The following is a 25,316-nucleotide window of genomic DNA, read 5'->3' on the forward strand; positions in this document are numbered from 1 at the left end:
TTCAAGCCGTAGTTTTCCTTTTCTAACCCGTTTTTGCACATCTCTAATAAATCTGGTCTCAATTTTGGCCATATCTAACCCATTCCGGGGCTTCTCTATCCCTTGTTAACCGATCCTTGGCCATTTCTAAGCCACTTGAAGCTATCTTTAACCCCCTTCAAGCCATTTTTGGCCATTTCTACCCCTGTTTTGCACCCCTCTAACCCTTTTTAACCATTTGTGTCCATCTCTAACCCGGTTTTTCACCTCCCTAACCCTTTTTAACCATTTGTGTCCATGTCTAACCCAGTTTTTCACCTCTCTATCCCTCATCAAGCCATTTTTTTCCTTTTCTAAACTGTTTTTGCCCATTTCCCACCCATTTTAAGCCAATTTTGACCAATTCTAACCTATTTCTACTCACTTCTAACGCATTTGAAGTCATTTTTAGCTCTTTCTAGCCTTGTCTAACAAAGTTTTTTTCCAGTTTTAAGCCATTTTTGGCCATTTCTAACACGGTTTTGCACTTCTCTCACCATTGTTAAGCCGGTTTTGGCCGTTTCTAACCCAAATTTGCTCTTCTCTAACCATTTTAAAGCCAATTTTGGCTATGTCGAAACTATTGTTGCCCAATTGTTACCCGTTTCAGGACGTAGTTTTCCTTTTCTAACCCGTTTTTTGCACATCTCTAATAAATCTGGGCCCAATTTTGGCCATATCTAACCCATTCCTGGGCTTCTCTATCCCTTGTTAACCGATCCTTGGCCATTTCTAAGCCACTTGAAGCTATCTTTAACCCCCTTCAAGCCATTTTTGGCCATTTCTACCCCTGTTTTGCACCCCTCTAACCCTTTTTAACCATTTGTGTCCATCTCTAACCCGGTTTTTCACCTCCCTAACCCTTTTTAACCATTTGTGTCCATGTCTAACCCGGTTTTTCACCTCTCTATCCCTCATCAAGCCATTTTTTTTCCTTTTCTAAACTGTTTTTGCCCATTTCCCACCCATTTTAAGCCAATTTTGACCAATTCTAACCTATTTCTACTCACTTCTAACGCATTTGAAGTCATTTTTAGCTATTTCTAGCCTTGTCTAACAAAGTTTTTTTTCCAGTTTTAAGCCATTTTTGGCCATTTCTAACACGGTTTTGCACTTCTCTCACCATTGTTAAGCCGGTTTTGGCTGTTTCTAACCCAAATTTGCTCTTCTCTAACCATTTTAAAGCCAATTTTGGCTATTTCGAAACTATTGTTGCCCAATTGTTACCCGTTTCAGGACGTAGATTTTCCTTTTCTAACCCGTTTTTGCACATCTCTAATAAATCTGGGCCCAATTTTGGCCATATCTAACCCATTCCTGGGCTTCTCTATCCCTTGTTAACCGATCCTTGGCCATTTCTAAGCCACTTGAAGCTATCTTTAACCCCCTTCAAGCCATTTTTGGCCATTTCTACCCCTGTTTTGCACCCCTCTAACCCTTTTTAACCATTTGTGTCCATCTCTAACTCGGATTTTCACATCCCTAACCCTTTTTAACCATTTGTGTCCATGTCTAACCTGGTTTTTCACCTCTCTATCCCTCATCAAGCCATTTTTTTCCTTTTCTAAACTGTTTTTGCCCGTTTCCCACCCAATTTAAGCCAATTTTGACCAATTCTAACCTATTTCTACTCACTTCTAACGCATTTGAAGTCATTTTTAGCTCTTTCTAGCCTTGTCTAACAAAGTTTTTTTCCAGTTTTAAATCATTTTTGTCCATTTCTAACACGGTTTTGCACTTCTCTCACCATTGTTAAGCCGGTTTTGGCCGTTTCTAACCCAAATTTGCTCTTCTCTAACAATTTTAAAGCCAATTTTGGCTATTTCGAAACTATTGTTGCCCAATTGTTACCCGTTTCAGGACGTAGTTTTCCTTTTCTAACCCGTTTTTGCACATCTCTAATAAATCTGGGCCCAATTTTGGCCATATCTAACCCATTCCGGGGCTTCTCTATCCCTTGTTAACCGATCCTTGGCCATTTCTAAGCCACTTGAAGCTATCTTTAACCCCCTTCAAGCCATTTTTGGCCATTTCTACCCCTGTTTTGCACCCCTCTAACCCTTTTTAACCATTTGTGTCCATCTCTAACCCGGTTTTTCACCTCCCTAACCCTTTTTAACCATTTGTGTCCATGTCTAACCTGGTTTTTCACCTCTCTATCCCTCATCAAGCCTTTTTTTTCCTTTTCTAAACTGTTTTTGCCCATTTCCCACCCATTTTAAGCCAATTTTGACCAATTCTAACCTATTTCTACTCACTTCTAACGCATTTGAAGTCATTTTTAGCTCTTTCTAGCCTTGTCTAACAAAGTTTTTTTTCCAGTTTTAAGCCATTTTTGGCCATTTCTAACACGGTTTTGCACTTCTCTCACCATTGTTAAGCCGGTTTTGGCCGTTTCTAACCCAAATTTGCTCTTCTCTAACCATTTTAAAGCCAATTTTGGCTATGTCGAAACTATTGTTGCCCAATTGCAATCCGTTTCAAGCCGTAGTTTTCCTTTTCTAACCCGTTTTTGCACATCTCTAATAAATCTGGGCCCAATTTTGGCCATATCTAACCCATTCCGGGGCTTCTCTATCCCTTGTTAACCGATCCTTGGCCATTTCTAAGCCACTTGAAGCTATCTTTAACCCCCTTCAAGCCATTTTTGGCCATTTCTACCCCTGTTTTGCACCCCTCTAACCCTTTTTAACCATTTGTGTCCATCTCTAACCCGGTTTTTCACCTCCCTAACCCTTTTTAACCATTTGTGTCCATGTCTAACCCGGTTTTTCACCTCTCTATCCCTCATCAAGCCATTTTTTTTCCTTTTCTAAACTGTTTTTGCCCATTTCCCACCCATTTTAAGCCAATTTTGACCAATTCTAACCTATTTCTACTCACTTCTAACGCATTTGAAGTCATTTTTAGCTCTTTCTAGCCTTGTCTAACAAAGTTTTTTTCCAGTTTTAAGCCATTTTTGGCCATTTCTAACACGGTTTTGCACTTCTCTCACCATTGTTAAGCCGGTTTTGGCTGTTTCTAACCCAAATTTGCTCTTCTCTAACCATTTTAAAGCCAATTTTGGCTATTTCGAAACTATTGTTGCCCAATTGTTACCCGTTTCAAGCCGTAGTTTTCCTTTTCTAACCCGTTTTTGCACATCTCTAATAAATCTGGGCCCAATTTTGGCCATATCTAACCCATTCCGGGGCTTCTCTATCCCTTGTTAACCGATCCTTGGCCATTTCTAAGCCACTTGAAGCTATCTTTAACCCCCTTCAAGCCATTTTTGGCCATTTCTACCCCTGTTTTGCACTCCTCTAACCCTTTTTAACCATTTGTGTCCATCTCTAACCCGGTTTTTCACCTCCCTAACCCTTTTTAACCATTTGTGTCCATGTCTAACCCGGTTTCTCACCTCTCTATCCCTCATCAAGCCATTTTTTTCCTTTTCTAAACTGTTTTTGCCCATTTCCCACCCAATTTAAGCCAATTTTGACCAATTCTAACCTATTTCTACTCACTTCTAACGCATTTGAAGTCATTTTTAGCTATTTCTAGCCTTGTCTAACAAAGTTTTTTTCCAGTTTTAAGCCATTTTTGGCCATTTCTAACACGGTTTTGCACTTCTCTCACCATTGTTAAGCCGGTTTTGGCTGTTTCTAACCCAAATTTGCTCTTCTCTAACCATTTTAAAGCCAATTTTGGCTATTTCGAAACTATTGTTGCCCAATTGTTACCCGTTTCAGGACGTAGATTTCCTTTTCTAACCCGTTTTTGCACATCTCTAATAAATCTGGTCTCAATTTTGGCCATATCTAACCCATTCCGGGGCTTCTCTATCCCTTGTTAACCGATCCTTAGCCATTTCTAAGCCACTTGAAGCTATCTTTAAACCCCTTCAAGCCATTTTTGGCCATTTCTACCCCTGTTTTGCACCCCTCTAACCCTTTTTAACCATTTGTGTCCATCTCTAACTCGGATTTTCACATCCCTAACCCTTTTTAACCATTTGTGTCCATGTCTAACCTGGTTTTTCACCTCTCTATCCCTCATCAAGCCATTTTTTTCCTTTTCTAAACTGTTTTTGCCCATTTCCCACCCATTTTAAGCCAATTTTGACCAATTCTAACCTATTTCTACTCACTTCTAACGCATTTGAAGTCATTTTTAGCTCTTTCTAGCCTTGTCTAACAAAGTTTTTTTCCAGTTTTAAGCCATTTTTGGCCATTTCTAACACGGTTTTGCACTTCTCTCACCATTGTTAAGCCGGTTTTGGCTGTTTCTAACCCAAATTTGCTCTTCTCTAACCATTTTAAAGCCAATTTTGGCTATTTCGAAACTATTGTTGCCCAATTGTTACCCGTTTCAGGACGTAGATTTCCTTTTCTAACCCGTTTTTGCACATCTCTAATAAATCTGGTCTCAATTTTGGCCATATCTAACCCATTCCGGGGCTTCTCTATCCCTTGTTAACCGATCCTTGGCCATTTCTAAGCCACTTGAAGCTATCTTTAACCCCCTTCAAGCCATTTTTGGCCATTTCTACCCCTGTTTTGCACCCCTCTAACCCTTTTTAACCATTTGTGTCCATCTCTAACTCGGATTTTCACATCCCTAACCCTTTTTAACCATTTGTGTCCATGTCTAACCTGGTTTTTCACCTCTCTATCCCTCATCAAGCCATTTTTTTCCTTTTCTAAACTGTTTTTGCCCATTTCCCACCCAATTTAAGCCAATTTTGACCAATTCTAACCTATTTCTACTCACTTCTAACGCATTTGAAGTCATTTTTAGCTCTTTCTAGCCTTGTCTAACAAAGTTTTTTTCCAGTTTTAAGCCTTTTTTGTCCATTTCTAACACGGTTTTGCACTTCTCTCACCATTGTTAAGCCGGTTTTGGCCGTTTCTAACCCAAATTTGCTCTTCTCTAACAATTTTAAAGCCAATTTTGGCTATTTCGAAACTATTGTTGCCCAATTGTTACCCGTTTCAGGACGTAGTTTTCCTTTTCTAACCCGTTTTTGCACATCTCTAATAAATCTGGGCCCAATTTTGGCCATATCTAACCCATTCCTGGGCTTCTCTATCCCTTGTTAACCGATCCTTGGCCATTTCTAAGCCACTTGAAGCTATCTTTAACCCCCTTCAAGCCATTTTTGGCCATTTCTACCCCTGTTTTGCACCCCTCTAACCCTTTTTAACCATTTGTGTCCATCTCTAACCCGGTTTTTCACCTCCCTAACCCTTTTTAACCATTTGTGTCCATGTCTAACCCGGTTTTTCACCTCTCTATCCCTCATCAAGCCATTTTTTTTCCTTTTCTAAACTGTTTTTGCCCATTTCCCACCCATTTTAAGCCAATTTTGACCAATTCTAACCTATTTCTACTCACTTCTAACGCATTTGAAGTCATTTTTAGCTCTTTCTAGCCTTGTCTAACAAAGTTTTTTTCCAGTTTTAAGCCATTTTTGGCCATTTCTAACACGGTTTTGCACTTCTCTCACCATTGTTAAGCCGGTTTTGGCCGTTTCTAACCCAAATTTGCTCTTCTCTAACCATTTTAAAGCCAATTTTGGCTATTTCGAAACTATTGTTGCCCAATTGTTACCCGTTTCAGGACGTAGATTTCCTTTTCTAACCCGTTTTTGCACATCTCTAATAAATCTGGGCCCAATTTTGGCCATATCTAACCCATTCCGGGGCTTCTCTATCCCTTGTTAACCGATCCTTGGCCATTTCTAAGCCACTTGAAGCTATCTTTAACCCCCTTCAAGCCATTTTTGGCCATTTCTACCCCTGTTTTGCACCCCTCTAACCCTTTTTAACCATTTGTGTCCATCTCTAACCCGGTTTTTCACCTCCCTAACCCTTTTTAACCATTTGTGTCCATGTCTAACCCGGTTTTTCACCTCTCTATCCCTCATCAAGCCATTTTTTTCCTTTTCTAAACTGTTTTTGCCCATTTCCCACCCATTTTAAGCCAATTTTGACCAATTCTAACCTATTTCTACTCACTTCTAACGCATTTGAAGTCATTTTTAGCTCTTTCTAGCCTTGTCTAACAAAGTTTTTTTCCAGTTTTAAGCCATTTTTGGCCATTTCTAACACGGTTTTGCACTTCTCTCACCATTGTTAAGCCGGTTTTGGCCGTTTCTAACCCAAATTTGCTCTTCTCTAACCATTTTAAAGCCAATTTTGGCTATTTCGAAACTATTGTTGCCCAATTGTTACCCGTTTCAAGACGTAGTTTTCCTTTTCTAACCCGTTTTTGCACATCTCTAATAAATCTGGGCCCAATTTTGGCCATATCTAACCCATTCCTGGGCTTCTCTATCCCTTGTTAACCGATCCTTGGCCATTTCTAAACCACTTGAAGCTATCTTTAACCCCCTTCAAGCCATTTTTGGCCATTTCTACCCCTGTTTTGCACCCCTCTAACCCTTTTTAACCATTTGTGTCCATCTCTAACCCGGTTTTTCACCTCCCTAACCCTTTTTAACCATTTGTGTCCATGTCTAACCCGGTTTTTCACCTCTCTATCCCTCATCAAGCCATTTTTTTCCCTTTTCTAAACTGTTTTTGCCCATTTCCCACCCATTTTAAGCCAATTTTGACCAATTCTAACCTATTTCTACTCACTTCTAACGCATTTGAAGTCATGTTTAGCTCTTTCTAGCCTTGTCTAACAAAGTTTTTTTCCAGTTTTAAGCCATTTTTGGCCATTTCTAACACGGTTTTGCACTTCTCTCACCATTGTTAAGCCGGTTTTGGCCGTTTCTAACCCAAATTTGCTCTTCTCTAACCATATTAAAGCCAATTTTGGCTATGTCGAAACTATTGTTGCCCAATTGTTACCCGTTTCAGGACGTAGATTTCCTTTTCTAACCCGTTTTTGCACATCTCTAATAAATCTGGTCTCAATTTTGGCCATATCTAACCCATTCCGGGGCTTCTCTATCCCTTGTTAACCGATCCTTGGCCATTTCTAAGCCACTTGAAGCTATCTTTAAACCCCTTCAAGCCATTTTTGGCCATTTCTACCCCTGTTTTGCACCCCTCTAACCCTTTTTAACCATTTGTGTCCATCTCTAACCCGGTTTTTCACCTCCCTAACCCTTTTTAACCATTTGTGTCCATGTCTAACCTGGTTTTTCACCTCTCTGTCTCTCATAAAGCCATTTTTTACTTTTCTAAACTGTTTTTGCCCATTTCCCACCCAATTTAAGCCAATTTTGACCAATTCTAACCTATTTCTACTCACTTCTAACGCATTTGAAGTCATTTTTAGCTCTTTCTAGCCTTGTCTAACAAAGTTTTTTTCCAGTTTTAAGCCATTTTTGGCCATTTCTAACACGGTTTTGCACTTCTCTCACCATTGTTAAGCCGGTTTTGGCCGTTTCTAACCCAAATTTGCTCTTCTCTAACCATTTTAAAGCCAATTTTGGCTATTTCGAAACTATTGTTGCCCAATTGTTACCCGTTTCAGGACGTAGTTTTCCTTTTCTAACCCGTTTTTGCACATCTCTAATAAATCTGGGCCCAATTTTGGCCATATCTAACCCATTCCTGGGCTTCTCTATCCCTTGTTAACCGATCCTTGGCCATTTCTAAACCACTTGAAGCTATCTTTAACCCCCTTCAAGCCATTTTTGGCCATTTCTACCCCTGTTTTGCACCCCTCTAACCCTTTTTAACCATTTGTGTCCATCTCTAACCCGGTTTTTTCACCTCCCTAACCCTTTTTAACCATTTGTGTCCATGTCTAACCCGGTTTTTCACCTCTCTATCCCTCATCAAGCCATTTTTTTTCCTTTTCTAAACTGTTTTTTGCCCATTTCCCACCCATTTTAAGCCAATTTTGACCAATTCTAACCTATTTCTACTCACTTCTAACGCATTTGAAGTCATTTTTAGCTCTTTCTAGCCTTGTCTAACAAAGTTTTTTTCCAGTTTTAAGCCATTTTTTGGCCATTTCTAACACGGTTTTGCACTTCTCTCACCATTGTTAAGCCGGTTTTGGCCGTTTCTAACCCAAATTTGCTCTTCTCTAACCATTTTAAAGCCAATTTTGGCTATTTCGAAACTATTGTTGCCCAATTGTTACCCGTTTCAGGACGTAGATTTTCCTTTTCTAACCCGTTTTTGCACATCTCTAATAAATCTGGTCTCAATTTTGGCCATATCTAACCCATTCCTGGGCTTCTCTATCCCTTGTTAACCGATCCTTGGCCATTTCTAAGCCACTTGAAGCTATCTTTAACCCCCTTCAAGCCATTTTTGGCCATTTCTACCCCTGTTTTGCACCCCTCTAACCCTTTTTAACCATTTGTGTCCATCTCTAACCTGGTTTTTCACCTCCCTAACCCTTTTTAACCATTTGTGTCCATGTCTAACCTGGTTTTTCACCTCTCTATCCCTCATCAAGCCTTTTTTTTCCTTTTCTAAACTGTTTTTGCCCATTTCCCACCCAATTTAAGCCAATTTTGACCAATTCTAACCTATTTCTACTCACTTCTAACGCATTTGAAGTCATTTTTAGCTCTTTCTAGCCTTGTCTAACAAAGTTTTTTTTCAGTTTTAAGCCATTTTTGTCCATTTCTAACACGGTTTTGCACTTCTCTCACCATTGTTAAGCCGGTTTTGGCCGTTTCTAACCCAAATTTGCTCTTCTCTAACCATTTTAAAGCCAATTTTGGCTATTTCGAAACTATTGTTGCCCAATTGCAACCCGTTTCAAGCCGTAGTTTTCCTTTTCTAACCCGTTTTTGCACATCTCTAATAAATCTGGGCCCAATTTTGGCCATATCTAACCCATTCCGGGGCTTCTCTATCCCTTGTTAACCGATCCTTGGCCATTTCTAAGCCACTTGAAGCTATCTTTAACCCCCTTCAAGCCATTTTTGGCCATTTCTACCCCTGTTTTGCACCCCTCTAACCCTTTTTAACCATTTGTGTCCATCTCTAACTCGGTTTTTCACCTCCCTAACCCTTTTTAACCATTTGTGTCCATCTCTAACCTGGTTTCTCACCTCTCTGTCTCTCATAAAGCCTTTTTTTTCCTTTTCTAAACTGTTTTTGCCCATTTCCCACCCATTTTAAGCCAATTTTGACCAATTCTAACCTATTTCTACTCACTTCTAACGCATTTGAAGTCATTTTTAGCTCTTTCTAGCCTTGTCTAACAAAGTTTTTTTCCAGTTTTAAGCCATTTTTGGCCATTTCTAACACGGTTTTGCACTTCTCTCACCATTGTTAAGCCGGTTTTGGCTGTTTCTAACCCAAATTTGCTCTTCTCTAACCATTTTAAAGCCAATTTTGGCTATTTCGAAACTATTGTTGCCCAATTGTTACCCGTTTCAGGACGTAGTTTTCCTTTTCTAACCCGTTTTTGCACATCTCTAATAAATCTGGGCCCAATTTTGGCCATATCTAACCCATTCCTGGGCTTCTCTATCCCTTGTTAACCGATCCTTGGCCATTTCTAAGCCACTTGAAGCTATCTTTAACCCCCTTCAAGCCATTTTTGGCCATTTCTACCCCTGTTTTGCACCCCTCTAACCCTTTTTAACCATTTGTGTCCATCTCTAACTCGGTTTTTCACCTCCCTAACCCTTTTTAACCATTTGTGTCCATGTCTAACCTGGTTTTTCACCTCTCTATCCCTCATCAAGCCTTTTTTTTCCTTTTCTAAACTGTTTTTGCCCATTTCCCACCCAATTTAAGCCAATTTTGACCAATTCTAACCTATTTCTACTCACTTCTAACGCATTTGAAGTCATTTTTAGCTCTTTCTAGCCTTGTCTAACAAAGTTTTTTTCCAGTTTTAAGCCATTTTTGTCCATTTCTAACACGGTTTTGCACTTCTCTCACCATTGTTAAGCCGGTTTTGGCCGTTTCTAACCCAAATTTGCTCTTCTCTAACCATTTTAAAGCCAATTTTGGCTATTTCGAAACTATTGTTGCCCAATTGTTACCCGTTTCAGGACGTAGTTTTCCTTTTCTAACCCGTTTTTGCACATCTCTAATAAATCTGGGCCCAATTTTGGCCATATCTAACCCATTCCTGGGCTTCTCTATCCCTTGTTAACCGATCCTTGGCCATTTCTAAACCACTTGAAGCTATCTTTAACCCCCTTCAAGCCATTTTTGGCCATTTCTACCCCTGTTTTGCACCCCTCTAACCCTTTTTAACCATTTGTGTCCATCTCTAACCCGGTTTTTCACCTCCCTAACCCTTTTTAACCATTTGTGTCCATGTCTAACCCGGTTTTTCACCTCTCTATCCCTCATCAAGCCATTTTTTTCCTTTTCTAAACTGTTTTTGCCCATTTCCCACCCATTTTAAGCCAATTTTGACCAATTCTAACCTATTTCTACTCACTTCTAACGCATTTGAAGTCATTTTTAGCTCTTTCTAGCCTTGTCTAACAAAGTTTTTTTCCAGTTTTAAGCCATTTTTGGCCATTTCTAACACGGTTTTGCACTTCTCTCACCATTGTTAAGCCGGTTTTGGCCGTTTCTAACCCAAATTTGCTCTTCTCTAACAATTTTAAAGCCAATTTTGGCTATTTCGAAACTATTGTTGCCCAATTGTTACCCGTTTCAAGCCGTAGTTTTCCTTTTCTAACCCGTTTTTGCACATCTCTAATAAATCTGGGCCCAATTTTGGCCATATCTAACCCATTCCTGGGCTTCTCTATCCCTTGTTAACCGATCCTTGGCCATTTCTAAGCCACTTGAAGCTATCTTTAACCCCCTTCAAGCCATTTTTGGCCATTTCTACCCCTGTTTTGCACCCCTCTAACCCTTTTTAACCATTTGTGTCCATCTCTAACTCGGTTTTTCACCTCCCTAACCCTTTCTAACCATTTGTGTCCATCTCTAACCTGGTTTCTCACCTCTCTGTCTCTCATAAAGCCATTTTTTCCTTTTCTAAACTGTTTTTGCCCATTTCCCACCCAATTTAAGCCAATTTTGACCAATTCTAACCTATTTTTACTCACTTCTAATGCATTTGAAGTCATTTTTAGCTCTTTCTAGCCTTGTCTAACAAAGTTTTTTTCCAGTTTTAAGCCATTTTTGGCCATTTCTAACACGGTTTTGCACTTCTCTCACCATTGTTAAGCCGGTTTTGGCCGTTTCTAACCCAAATTTGCTCTTCTCTAACCATTTTAAAGCCAATTTTGGCTATGTCGAAACTATTGTTGCCCAATTGCAACCCGTTTCAAGCCGTAGTTTTCCTTTTCTAACCCGTTTTTGCACATCTCTAATAAATCTGGGCCCAATTTTGGCCATATCTAACCCATTCCGGGGCTTCTCTATCCCTTGTTAACCGATCCTTGGCCATTTCTAAGCCACTTGAAGCTATCTTTAACCCCCTTCAAGCCATTTTTGGCCATTTCTACCCCTGTTTTGCACCCCTCTAACCCTTTTTAACCATTTGTGTCCATCTCTAACTCGGTTTTTCACCTCCCTAACCCTTTCTAACCATTTGTGTCCATGTCTAACCTGGTTTCTCACCTCTCTGTCTCTCATAAAGCCATTTTTTTCCTTTTCTAAACTGTTTTTGCCCATTTCCCACCCAATTTAAGCCATTTTTGACCAATTCTAACCTATTTTTACTCACTTCTAATGCATTTGAAGTCATTTTTAGCTCTTTCTAGCCTTGTCTAACAAAGTTTTTTTCCAGTTTTAAGCCATTTTTGGCCATTTCTAACACGGTTTTGCACTTCTCTCACCATTGTTAAGCCGGTTTTGGCCGTTTCTAACCCAAATTTGCTCTTCTCTAACCATTTTAAAGCCAATTTTGGCTATTTCGAAACTATTGTTGCCCAATTGTTACCCGTTTCAGGACGTAGTTTTCCTTTTCTAACCCGTTTTTGCACATCTCTAATAAATCTGGGCCCAATTTTGGCCATATCTAACCCATTCCGGGGCTTCTCTATCCCTTGTTAACCGATCCTTGGCCATTTCTAAGCCACTTGAAGCTATCTTTAACCCCCTTCAAGCCATTTTTGGCCATTTCTACCCCTGTTTTGCACCCCTCTAACCCTTTTTAACCATTTGTGTCCATCTCTAACCCGGTTTTTCACCTCCCTAACCCTTTTTAACCATTTGTGTCCATGTCTAACCCGGTTTTTCACCTCTCTATCCCTCATCAAGCCATTTTTTTTCCTTTTCTAAACTGTTTTTGCCCATTTCCCACCCATTTTAAGCCAATTTTGACCAATTCTAACCTATTTCTACTCACTTCTAATGCATTTGAAGTCATTTTTAGCTATTTCTAGCCTTGTCTAACAAAGTTTTTTTCCAGTTTTAAGCCATTTTTGGCCATTTCTAACACGGTTTTGCACTTCTCTCACCATTGTTAAGCCGGTTTTGGCTGTTTCTAACCCAAATTTGCTCTTCTCTAACCATTTTAAAGCCAATTTTGGCTATTTCAAAACTATTGTTGCCCAATTGCAACCCGTTTCAAGCCGTAGTTTTCCTTTTCTAACCCGTTTTTGCACATCTCTAATAAATCTGGGCCCAATTTTGGCCATATCTAACCCATTCCGGGGCTTCTCTATCCCTTGTTAACCGATCCTTGGCCATTTCTAAGCCACTTGAAGCTATCTTTAACCCCCTTCAAGCCATTTTTGGCCATTTCTACCCCTGTTTTGCACCCCTCTAACCCTTTTTAACCATTTGTGTCCATCTCTAACTCGGTTTTTCACCTCCCTAACCCTTTCTAACCATTTGTGTCCATCTCTAACCCGGTTTCTCACCTCTCTGTCTCTCATAAAGCCATTTTTTTCCTTTTCTAAACTGTTTTTGCCCATTTCCCACCTAATTTAAGCCATTTTTGACCAATTCTAACCTATTTTTACTCACTTCTAACTCATTTGAAGTCATTTTAACTATTTCTAGCCTTGTCTAACAAAGTTTTTTTCCAGTTTTAAGCCACTTTTGGCCATTTCTAACACGGTTTTGCACTTCTCTCACCATTGTTAAGCCGGTTTTGGCCGTTTCTAACCCAAATTTGCTCTTCTCTAACAATTTTAAAGCCAATTTTGGCTATTTCAAAACTATTGTTGCCCAATTGTTACCCGTTTCAGGACGTAGTTTTCCTTTTCTAACCCGTTTTTGCACATCTCTAGTAAATCTGGGCCCAATTTTGGCCATATCTAACCCATTCCGGGGCTTCTCTATCCCTTGTTAACCGATCCTTGGCCATTTCTAAGCCACTTGAAGCTATCTTTAACCCCCTTCAAGCCATTTTTGGCCATTTCTACCCCTGTTTTGCACCCCTCTAACCCTTTTTAACCATTTGTGTCCATCTCTAACTCGGTTTTTCACCTCCCTAACCCTTTCTAACCATTTGTGTCCATCTCTAACCTGGTTTCTCACCTCTCTGTCTCTCATAAAGCCATTTTTTCCTTTTCTAAACTGTTTTTGCCCATTTCCCACCCAATTTAAGCCATTTTTGACCAATTCTAACCTATTTTTACTCACTTCTAATGCATTTGAAGTCATTTTTAGCTCTTTCTAGCCTTGTCTAACAAAGTTTTTTTCCAGTTTTAAGCCATTTTTGGCCATTTCTAACACGGTTTTGCACTTCTCTCACCATTGTTAAGCCGGTTTTGGCCGTTTCTAACCCAAATTTGCTCTTCTCTAACAATTTTAAAGCCAATTTTGGCTATTTCGAAACTATTGTTGCCCAATTGTTACCCGTTTCAGGACGTAGTTTTCCTTTTCTAACATGTTTTTGCACATCTCTAATAAATCTGGGCCCAATTTTGGCCATATCTAACCCATTCCTGGGCTTCTCTATCCCTTGTTAACCGATCCTTGGCCATTTCTAAGCCACTTGAAGCTATCTTTAACCCCCTTCAAGCCATTTTTGGCCATTTCTACCCCTGTTTTGCACCCCTCTAACCCTTTTTAACCATTTGTATCCATCTCTAACTCGGTTTTTCACCTCCCTAACCCTTTCTAACCATTTGTGTCCATGAGTTTTGGTTTTTTTTTTTTAATTTTCTTGCCATTGTAATTGAATTAATGTTATATAATGATTTTTAAACTAAAAGAAACAAATAATCAATTTTGATAAGTTGTTGTGGTTTAACCTTGGTAGGCAGCTAAGCGCTACACAGCTGCTCGTTCAGTCTCCCCCAGAGGGACTGGGGAGAGAATCAGAAGGGTAAAAATGAGAAAAAAAGCCGTGGGTTGAGATAAAGATAGTTTAATAGGCAAAGCAAAACAAGGAATTCATTCACTACTTCCTTTTAGCAGGCAGGTAATTCCCAGAAAGCAGGGCTCCATCATGCATAACAGTTGCCCAGAGAGGTTGTGAATGCTCCATCCCTGGCAGTGTTCAAGGCCATATGGTTTAGTTCTAATATGGTTTAGTGTGAGGTGTCCCTGCCATGACAGGGGGGTTGGAACCAGATGATCTTAAGGTCCTTTCCAACCCTAACTATTCTATGATTCTATGATGATTCTAAGACAGATACCATAACACCAAACGTCCCTTCTCCCTCCTTCTTCCCCCATCTTTCTATTGCTGAGCATGACATCATGTGATGTGGAATATCCCTTGGGTCAGTTGGGGTCAGCTGTCCTGGCTGTGTCCCTTCCCAACTTCTTGTGTACCCCCAGCCTACTTGCTGATGGGATGGTGTGAGGAGCAAAAAAAGCCTTGACTCTGTGTAAGCACTGCTCAGCAATAACGAAAACATCCCTGTGTTAGCAATACTGCTTTGGTCAAAAATCCAAAACATACTAGCAGGTATGGTGCTCTGAAGAAAATTAACTTTATCTAATCAAAAACCAATACATAATTGATTTCGTACAGCTGGTCCCATCAATATTCGGTGCTAAAAATGCTTCTGTGATAGAAGGAGGAGAAATTATTTTGCTTTACATAGCTTGGTTTGTGAAATGCTACTTTGCTTCTGGAATTCAAGCATTCATGCTTCTCTAAAATAATGTAAAGCTTATAAAATATGTTTGATTATATAAATAGCCTTAAAGACCCTTGTTTCCTTTTCATCTAACATATGCTTTTTGTCATATGTTTGTCAAACAAAAAGCAGCTTTTTGTTTGCTGCTTTTGTCAGGGGTATTGTGCTTGCATTCCTTTATCTTTCATGTTATGTTTTCTTTAAGTCTTAAAATCACCTTAAAGTTGTAGCTAGCTCCTCTTTATTATGAGAGGCCTAACATAATCTCTGATCTCTCAATTTACTGTAAATCCACATTTGTTTTTTTTATTAGACACATCACATTGCTGAATATTTTGTCTTCTGAAACTAATTAGTAATTTTTGAAATAAATTCTATCTTCTATTGCTTTATTTACATCAGTTATTAAGCCAAATAGAACTGGCTTTAAATGTGGGTTATCTTGGTATACTAAGCTGTCCTGCTCTCTAGTTCTTATTTTCTTTGCATTGTCCACATAGCCTTGTACTAAGACTTTACAAATACATTTTTAAAACCAGTGTAGTTAAGCATACATTTTTTAACTGCAAAATTATTTTCTGTTACTAGATTTATCAAGAGTTACAAAAAATTTGGTGGCCCACTTGAAAGGTAAACTTATTTTATTATGTTTGTATAGCAACTTGGAACCTTGTTTTCATTAAAATTAGAACAGTGCACCAAGAAACTGAAGAGAAAATGATGTGCTTAATCTTTTGCCTCGACTATAACATGATTTATTTTTTTTTCCCCCTTTCTTCATATGTGGTATGTATGTAGACAGCCAGTTCACCAAATCTTTAAATTTTGTAAGACTGCTTGGGGTTTTCTTATACTTCACGTACTGTCTTGTTCAATCTACATTAGTGACAATTGTTCAGTTTTCTTGTTTGATACAATGGATAAACCCACAGGCTTTCAACAGATTAACTGCTAGTTTTGCATTTTTCTCATTGTCAGTTCTTATTTTAAGCTTTCTCTATTACTCTGCGTTTTGAGAATAATTTCCCACCTTCATTTTCTTTAATAGTATTTATAGCCTATATGATTTTATTATGTAGTTCCTTTTCTGTTTGAAAGAATGTGTAGTAATGTAACTTAAAACTGTATAGTTAGGGACCTTTATAGTTCCTGTTGTATTGTCTTCTATGTGATGAAACACTCTTTTTTTATAGTTTCTATATTCTTTTCTATAGCTGCTTTTAACTGCATGGATCAAAACTGTACACAGCGTAGCAAGTGTGGGTGAATGATAAATTACATGTTCACTTCTCTAGTTTCAAAATCTGAAGGAGTCATTCATAATACTAAAGTTTTAGAGCTGTAAAAACATATTTGTTTTCTTACAGGTTAGATGCTATAGCTAGAGATGCTGAGCTAGTTGATAAATCTGAGATGGACCTTAGATGTCTGGGAGAACTTTTACATAATGGATGCATTAAGGCTTTAAATGACAATTCCTTTGGACAAGAAAGAGCAGGTAAAGTGTGTTTGGGGGGGGTGGAGGAGAGGAATAAAAAGTGTCAAGAGATCTGTCACTTTAAATAATAATTTAATTATTTTAAAATAATATTTAATTATTGATTTTAATAATAATTTAATTATTTTAATAATAATTCTTGCACTCTGATTAAATCAGAACAGTAGTGTTAGCGGAAAAGATTAACAAAGTGTTAACATGCTAGGTGATATAAAAAAATTATTGTAGTAAAAACTTTTTTAGTTTTGTTTATTGCCCCACTTTCCCTAAGTGAATCGTCGCAGTAGAATGTAGCATGCTTTTGCTTTACTGTGAAATTTAAAATTAGTCTTCTATTATTATCTTGAAGACCTTGAGATTATGGTGATATGGTTTAGTGTGAGGTGTCCCTGCCCATGGCAGGGAGGGTGAAACTAGATGATCTTAAGGTCCTTTCCAACCCTAGCTATTCTATGATTCTATGATTATGAAGAAGTCTTTTACTATAATTGAACGTCTGCTGCTATAGCATCAAACTTTTTTTTTTGTGCTTGTATATAATATACACATAGTGGCTAAATATTTTAATAATTTGGTCCTTTATTTTAAGTGGGTAGACTTGGGAAAGTTAAAGGCCCAACATTCCGAATATCAGGAGTGCAGGTGAATGCAAAGCTAGTCATCTCTCATGAAGAAGAGTTGGCACCATTGCACAAATCCATTCCTTCAGATCCAGAAGAAAGAAAAAGGTATTGTGTGGCATGTTCCCCTCTCCCTTGCTAAGGCTGAGAAGATCGCTCATTTATTTTTCTAATTTATTTCTACTAGATATGTCATCCCATGCCACACTAAGGCAGCTCATTTTGATATAGATTGGTGTAAGGAAGATGATTCCAATCTGTTAATAGGTATCTATGAATATGGCTATGGCAGCTGGGAAATGATAAAAATGGACCCTGATCTCAGTTTGACACAGAAGGTATGTCATCTACAAAATTTCATCAAGGCTTTTTTTTTTTTTAATTTATTTATTTTTTTTTAGGTAACAATGCTAATAAGAACAATTACTGAAAGAGCTTATTTTATGATAACTGAAAATGCACAGAAGTTAGGTCAGTTGTACTCCTTTGTATCCTGGTAAATTATTAGATTTCAAGATTTTGTGTATTCAGTTGATGTATGCCTTCTTAGAACCTATTATGTTTCTGTATTTCTATTTATTTGGATCTCTGTCACTTGGGTTCTTTCTCTTCTGTTTTTTGCTTTCCTAGTTTAAATGCTCTAGTTTTGTTAATTTTATTCTCGATCTTTTGGAGGGAAGGTTGTTTTGGGGTTTTACTTTGGTTTTCCTGTTCCTGGTTTCTTTGCTTGAAACTCATTCGCAACAAGAGAATAGATTAGAATTAGCGCAATAGCTGCTTAGAAGTAGTGAGAAACATAGGGAAAGACTGGAGTGAAGCAAATTCAGTGACATTGCCAACAACCTGTAACTTTGGGATTTGAGGAGCCAGGGTTGTATACAAAGCTGTTTAATGATATCCTGCCCCTGCTTTCCATTTAGTTGCTTGTTTTATGGAAACACTAATTTATATTTGTGGCTTCTGAAATATCCTGTGGTAATGAGTTAATGCATTTAGAAGCACAAAGCAGAGCTAGGAGACCTGTGTATGACAGTAATATAGGACCTCTGCACTTTTTAGATAAACTATGAGAGTGGAAACAAAAATCTGAGGCTAGTTTCTTGTAAACTTTGTGAGACCATTTCCAAGACTACGTTATTTGTGTGTTTGGGGGAAAAAAATTTTTCATTCCTTGAAGCATGTTGGCATATTGATCAGTTATAGTTGGATTGGGGTTATTTTTTACCTTTTTTTTAATTCAGCTTTTCCTGTTCTCAGTGTTCAAGACTAGCAGCTTCCTAATTTGATAATGTATACTTTTAGTTGATACTACCACTGCTTTTCTCAGATTTTACCTGATGATCCAGATAAGAAACCCCAAGCCAAGCAGTTACAGACCCGTGCAGATTACCTCATTAAATTGCTGAATAAAGACCTCGCAAGAAAAGAAGCACAAAGACTTACTGGTGTAGTAAGTAAAGCTTGATATTCAGTACTGAGATAACATAATGTTTATGGGCATGTCAGCAGATACTTGTTTTATTCTTACTTCCACTCTTCTTTGCTTTGTGTAATTTTTCTCCGTATTGCTAATTATATTATATGAGGCTACCTCAAGGAGTGAATTGCAAGTTTAATATTGTTTTATTCTCTCTTATTTGTATATATTCTCTACTGTTGCATTAGGCTCAGTCTCCAGTCCTGAGAAAAGTCATGGTCATTAGTGGCAATAAATAAAATTCACGCTTTCTTTAACATAAAAAACAAATCTTTTTCTGCAACTGTGGTTCAAAGACACTTGTTGGTTGACATACTAAAGGTACTAATTTGCATTCAGGGCAATTTAAAGAGGAGGAAAACAAGAACTAAGAAGAACAGAGCAACAAAGGCTGCAAAAATTAAAGAAGAAATAAAAAGTGATTCCTCATCACCACCCTCAGAAAAATCTGATGAAGATAACGAGGTAAATGTCATTCATATGGTAAAGATGGCTATTCAGTTGCTTCTATTAGTAACGCTCTTTCTGTTTGATCTTCTGTTTGACTTAATAAAACTGAAGCACTTGAATGGCATCCTCCTTCTGTGGTAGTTAATATTGCATCAATATAATCACATGGAAGATTATATCTATTTTAATTTAATAAGCTTGTAGTTCAGACATTATGATTAGTTTTCCAAATTATGACATCATAAAATAAGGTTGCCACCCAGTTACAAGTGACATTGTGCAATTTCAATATTCTTTAAAGACGAGCATTGTGTCTGCTAGAAATGCAATTTTTAATGTAATTTTTATCTGAAGATAAAACTAACATTTCTGACTAACCCATTATTACTACTGATAATGATTCTTCAGGTAGCAACTTAAGTTCAGGCTCAGGAAAAAAAATCAAGCTTGATTAGTAAGAACAGTGCGAATAAATGATGTTTTCAGACATGCTAGTAAATGCTTCTGTTTATCTCAGGGTTTTCATTATACTAATAGACCACTTAACTTTGTTATGTTTTTATGAAGTCTTGGATGCAGTGATCATGAGATGGTCGAATTTGAGGTCCTCAAGACAGTGAGAAGAGCGTGCAGTAAGCTCACTGCCCTGGACTTCCAGAGAGCAGACTTTGGGCTCTTCAGGAACCTGCTTAGCAAGGTTCCATGGGATATAGCCTTAGAGGGCAAGGGGGCCCAAGACTCTTGGTTAATATTCAAGGATCACCTGCTACAGGCTCAGGAGTGTTGCATCCCGACCAGAAGGAAGTGCAGCAGGAGGGCCAGGAGACCTCCTTGGATGGATAAGGAGCTGCTGAGAAAAATTCACAAGAAAAAAGAGGCTTATAAAAGGTGGAAACAAGGACAGGTGGCCTGGGATGAATACAGGGATGTTGTCAGGGTAGTTAGGGACCAAGTTAGGAAAGCTAAGGCCCAACTGGAGCTAAACTTGGCAATGGATGTTAAAGATAATAGGAAGGGATTTTATAGGTATGTAGCGGCTAAAAAACAGACTAAGGACAATGTAAGCCCCCTTTGGAAGCTTTTGGGAGAACTGGCTACACAGGACTTGGAGAAGGCTGAGGTTCTGAATGGCTTCTTTGCCTCGGTCTTCACTGGCAAAGGCTCTGACCGCAGCACCCGAGTCTTGGAAGGCGGACGCAGGGACTGTGAAAACGAAGACCTTGGGCCCACTGTACATGAGGATCTGGTTCGAGACCATCTTAAGAACCTGAATGTACACAAGTCCATGGGACCTGATGAAATCCATCCGCGGGTCCTGAAGGAGCTGGCGAATGAAGTTGCAAAGCCACTGGCCATCATATTTGAAAAATCATGGCAGTCGGGTGAAGTTCCTGACGACTGGAAAAAGGGAAATATAACCCCCATTTTCAAGAAGGGGAAAATGGATGACCTGGGGAATTACAGACCAGTCAGTCTCACCTCTGTGCCTGGCAAAATCTTGGAGCTGATTCTTTTGGAAGGCATGCTAGGGCACATGAAAAACAACAAGGTGCTTGGTGACAGCCAGCATGGCTTTACTAGGGGAAAATCCTGCCTGACCAATTTGGTGGCCTTCTATGACGGGGCTACAAAAGTGATGGACAGGGGTGGAGCAGTTGACGCCATCTACCTGGACTTGTGCGAAGCGTTCGACACTGTCCCACACGACATCCTTGTCTCTAAATTGGAGTGTCATCAATTTGATAGGTGGACCACTCGGTGGATAAAGAACTGGCTGGATGGTCGCACTCAAAGAGTTGTGCTCAACGGTTCAATGTCCGTCTGGAGACCAGTAACGAGTGGTGTCCCTCAGGGATCGGTGTTGGGACCGCTCTTGTTTAATATCTTTGTCGCTGACATGGACAATGGAATTGAGTGCGCCCTCAGCAAGTTTGTCGCTGACACCAAGCTGTGTGGTTCGGTTGATACACTGGAGGGAAGGAATGCCATTCAGAGGGACCTTGACATGCTTGCGAGGTGGGCTGATGCCAACCTCATGAAGTTTAACCATGCCAAGTGCAAGGTCCTACACCTGGGTGGGAGCAATCCCAGGCACAACTACAGGTTGGGCAAAAAGGAAATTCATAGTAGTCTTGCAGAAAAGGACTTGGGGGTGTTAGTCAATGAAAAAATGAACATGAGCCAGCAGTGTGCACTCACAGCCCAGAGGGCCAACCGTATCCTGGGCTGCATCAAGAGGAGCGTGACCAGCAGGTCGAAGGAGGTGATCCTGCCCCTCTACTCTGCTCTTGTGAGACCTCACTTGGAGTACTGTGTGCAGTTCTGGTGTCCTCAACGTAAAAAGGACATGGTACCGTTAGAACAAGTCCAGAGGAGGGCCACGAGGATGATCAGGGGACTGGAGCACCTCCCATATGAAGACAGGCTGAGAAAGTTGGGGCTGTTCAGCCTGGAGAAGAGAAGGCTGCGTGGAGTCCTCTTAGCAGCCGTCCAGTATCTGAAGGGGGCCTGCATGGATGCTGGTGAGGGACTATTCATTAGGGACTGTAGTGATAGGACAAGGGGTAATGGGTTGAAACTTAAACAGCAGAGGTTTAGACTTGATATAAGGAAGAAATTCTTTACTGTTAGGGTGGTGAGGTACTGGAATGGGTTGCCCAGGGAGGTAGTGAATGCTCCATCCCTGGCGGTATTCAAGACCAGGTTGGATGAAGCCTTGGGTGATATGGATTAGTGTGAGGTGTCCCTGCCCATGGCAAGGGGGTTGGAACTAGATGATCTTGAGGTCCTTTCCAATCCTAACTATTCTATGATTCTATGTATTCCTTTAGTCCTCTGTTTTTGTTGGGTCATTTATTTAAATTTATCACACAGCAGAAACCACTAGAGAGAAATAAAAAAACAAAACACAACAATAAAAAAACAACAGATGACATTTAGGGGCCATGATGCACCTAATATTCTCATTTTGAAGTAGCTGAAAGAACAGTAGGTTCTTCAGAACAGCTGGAAAAAAGAAGGTTGGAACTATTTTCCCTTTTCCTGTAGCTATAAATGTTTAATTTGTGGTCAGTAAAAGGTGACTGGAACAAAGCTAAGCAGAACACAGGTCTTTAACCATCACCATAGCCTGAAAAATCAGCTCAGTCTTGTGATGCCTACTTCCTTATTTTTTTTTAGCTCTTTGCAGCTTTACCTTTTACAGGGGCAGATTTCTTTGGGGATTTGAAAGTTAAATGGACTTAATTTCTCACACCCCCCATTACCCCTGCCCAATCAGTACTTGTTTTGTGTCACATCAAGGAAATGAGTACTCCTCATTTTGTTTCATAACTGCATCCAGCTCCATTTGATAGGTGTTAAACCGAAGTCTAAAGAGATCACACACAGATAAAAAGTGCATTTTAACCTGATAGTTACAAAACTTGTATAGTTAGGAAATCAATTTGATGACATATATGCTTGTGTGTTGCAGAATGAGATTGTTACAGTGAAGCATCCACATAAAAAAATAAAAGCAGAAGAAGAAAATGAAGAAAAGCCTGAGTCAGATATTGGTATAAAAAAGGAAGCTGAAGAAAAAAGAGAGACAAAGGAAAAAGAAAATAAGAGGGATTTGAAAAGGGAGAAACAAGAAAAAGAGGATAAGAAAGAATTAAAAAATATTAAAGAAAAGAGAGAATACAAATTAAAAGAATCCACACTGAAAGAAAAAGAAGCAAAGGAAGTAAAGGTAACTAGGTTTATTTTTCTTATATAGTACTAGAAAAGGCCAACAGGATTCTGTGAATGATTTTGAGTAGAAAAGGTATTTTGAATCATTTACTTTACAGCTCTCATTTCATTGAAATCTTTTTCATCATTTGAAGTTTTATTTTTGCCACTTGTAACTCTAAGGGCAGGCAACTGAAATAGGAAATTGCCCTTTAAGATGCATAGCTTAGTGGGACTTGAGAGTACAAGGGGTGCAAGAAATTTGTCCATTCTCCTCTATCCCTCAGAGAGAGAAAAGTAAAGGTGCTGTCACTGAATGTCAGATTTTTTTTTTGTTATTGAAGAGAATACAGAAATTACAGTGATTGCCTAATTGCAGTATAATTCCAGCCCCCAAATAAGGTTTGCTTATCAGATACATTTTCATATTTTGTTCTTAGGTAAATGAAATCAAATCTGAAAATAAAGAAAAAAATAGAAAAGTTTCACTGTTGGATATTCCAGTTCATATTACTGCAATTAGTGAACCAGTTCCTATATCTGAAGAATCTGAAGAACTGGATCAGAAGACATTCAGTGTGGTATGTCCCTTGTTGATAACTTTTTTACACTTGATATGCTAAATGAACACAATTTCTGATATTCTTGATTCTGCTATTAGGTTTTATAACACAGATATCTCTTGCCAGTAAAAGATTAGATCTGTGAAGGTTTATCGACACTATACTAAAGTCAGCAGCTCTATTTTATTGCATTCATGCAGTATAGTGAAGAGTATTTGTCTAGTTGTCTGTGCACTGAATAGTTTTAAAATACAGACTGTGAAGATCCATCCTCAAGAATAATTCATGGATACGGCTTCTTAAAGGACAGAAGTGAATGAATTTTAAAGCAGTTGCTGTAGTGTCTGGCTGGGCCTTATCAAATACCTCTTTGTTCTTTGTAAGCTAACGAGAAATGAAGTTTCAAAGTTGCGCTTGAAGTATTACAGACTTGTTGCATTAGAGAGAGGAAGGAACAAATCTGTTCTGGAAGGTATATTCTTCATTATGCCATGGTCAAATGTAGTATAATTAGCATGTTTACCTTTTTAAATGAAAATTACTGCTGTGGGTTGTTGAGGCTAACTCATTTAACTTCTTGTCTAACTTGTGACAGGTAAACGTATGCATTTCATCTTTTTACCTTACCACTGTGACTGAATGTGATGAGTTGAGAGTTTATGGGTGAGGATTAACGGAGAGGCTAATATGGGAGACACTGTTGTGGGTGTTTACTATAGGCCACCCGATCAGGAGGAGAAAGTTGATGAGGCCTTCTATGGGCAGCTGGAAATAGCCTCACAGTCCAAGGCACTGGTTCTCCTGGGGGATTTAAACCACCCAGTTAGTTCTTGGAGGGGCAACATGGCCCAGCACACAGTCCAGGGAGTTCTTGCACATCATGGAAGATAACTTTTTGTTACAAGTGGTAGAGGAGCCAAGGAGGAAAGGTGTGTTGCTGGACCTTGTACTAACAAATCAAGAGGGAATTGGTTGAAAACGGAAAGCTTGGGGGCAGCCTTGGCTGTAGCGATTATGAGATGGTGGATCCTGCTTGGGGGAAGCAAAACAGTAAGCAGAATTCCAACCTTAAACTTCCCAAGAGCTAACATCAGTTTCTTCAAAGACATACTTAGAGGAATCCCATGGGATAGGGCTCTAGAAGAGAAGGGAGTCCAAGAGAGCTGGTTGATATTTAAACACCACTTCCTCCAAGCTCAAGACCAGTGTATACCCATGATGAAGAAATCAAGCAAAGGGGGCAGGAGACCTGCATGAATGAGCAGGGAGCTCCTAGTTAATCTCAAACAGAAGAAAGAAATTTATGAGAAGTGGAAAAAGGGACAGGCCACATGAGAGGACTATAGGAATGTCATCAGGGTATGCAGGGATATGACAAGGAAGGCCAAGGCCCACTTAGAATTGAGCCTGGCAAAGGACATCAAGGACAACAAGAAGGGCTTCGACAAGTATATCAACAGCAAAAGGAAGATGACGGAAAATGTGGGCCCGCTGCTAAATCAGATGGGTGTCCTGGTAACAGAAGACACAGAAAAGGCCGCCTTACTGAATGCTGCCTTTGCTTCAGTCTTTACTGCTGAAGATGGCTCTCAGGAGTCCCAGAAATCGGAGGTAAGTAAAAAGGCTGGAGAATGAAGACTTTGCCCTAGTCATAGAGGGTTGGGTTAGAGATCAGCTAGACAGAATTAAGACTTATAAATCCAAGGGCCCTGATGGGATGCACCCAAGGGTGCTGAGGGAGCTGGCAGATATTGTTCATCTGCTGCTCTCCATCATCTTTGAGAAATCATGGAGAATGAGAGAGGTGCCTGATGACTGGAGGAAGGCAAATGTTACTCCCATTTTCAAAAATGGCAAGAAGGAGAACCTGGGAAACTACTGTTACTCAGCCTCACCTCCATCCCTAGAAAGGTGATGGGACAGGTCATTCTGGAGGTCATTACCACACATGTAGAAGAGAAGGTCATCAGGAGTAGTCAGCATGGATTCACCAAGGGTAAATCTTGCTTGACCAATCTGATAGTCTTTTATGATTACATTGTAGGGT

The 25,316-nt window shown here is 39.4% G+C and overlaps 1 protein-coding gene across 1 annotated transcript in view; it reads left to right on the forward strand.

Annotated features, from left to right (window-relative positions):
- The window catches only part of LOC117438170 (chromodomain-helicase-DNA-binding protein 1-like), an 83,021-nt gene extending 58,841 nt beyond the window's left edge, over positions 1-24,180 (forward strand). Inside the window, 9 exon segments of the mRNA XM_034073630.1 lie at positions 15,536-15,577; positions 16,315-16,445; positions 17,035-17,173; positions 17,253-17,403; positions 18,393-18,515; positions 18,882-19,007; positions 22,468-22,725; positions 23,147-23,287; positions 23,865-24,180. Coding sequence (XP_033929521.1) covers positions 15,536-15,577; positions 16,315-16,445; positions 17,035-17,173; positions 17,253-17,403; positions 18,393-18,515; positions 18,882-19,007; positions 22,468-22,725; positions 23,147-23,287; positions 23,865-23,936 — 1,183 coding nt within the window. The 3' untranslated portion in view covers positions 23,937-24,180.
- The last annotated feature ends 1,136 nt before the right edge of the window (positions 24,181-25,316 follow it).

This window comes from Melopsittacus undulatus (genome assembly GCF_012275295.1).
Source record: "Melopsittacus undulatus isolate bMelUnd1 chromosome W unlocalized genomic scaffold, bMelUnd1.mat.Z SUPER_W_unloc_1, whole genome shotgun sequence".
NCBI lineage: Eukaryota > Metazoa > Chordata > Aves > Psittaciformes > Psittaculidae > Melopsittacus > Melopsittacus undulatus.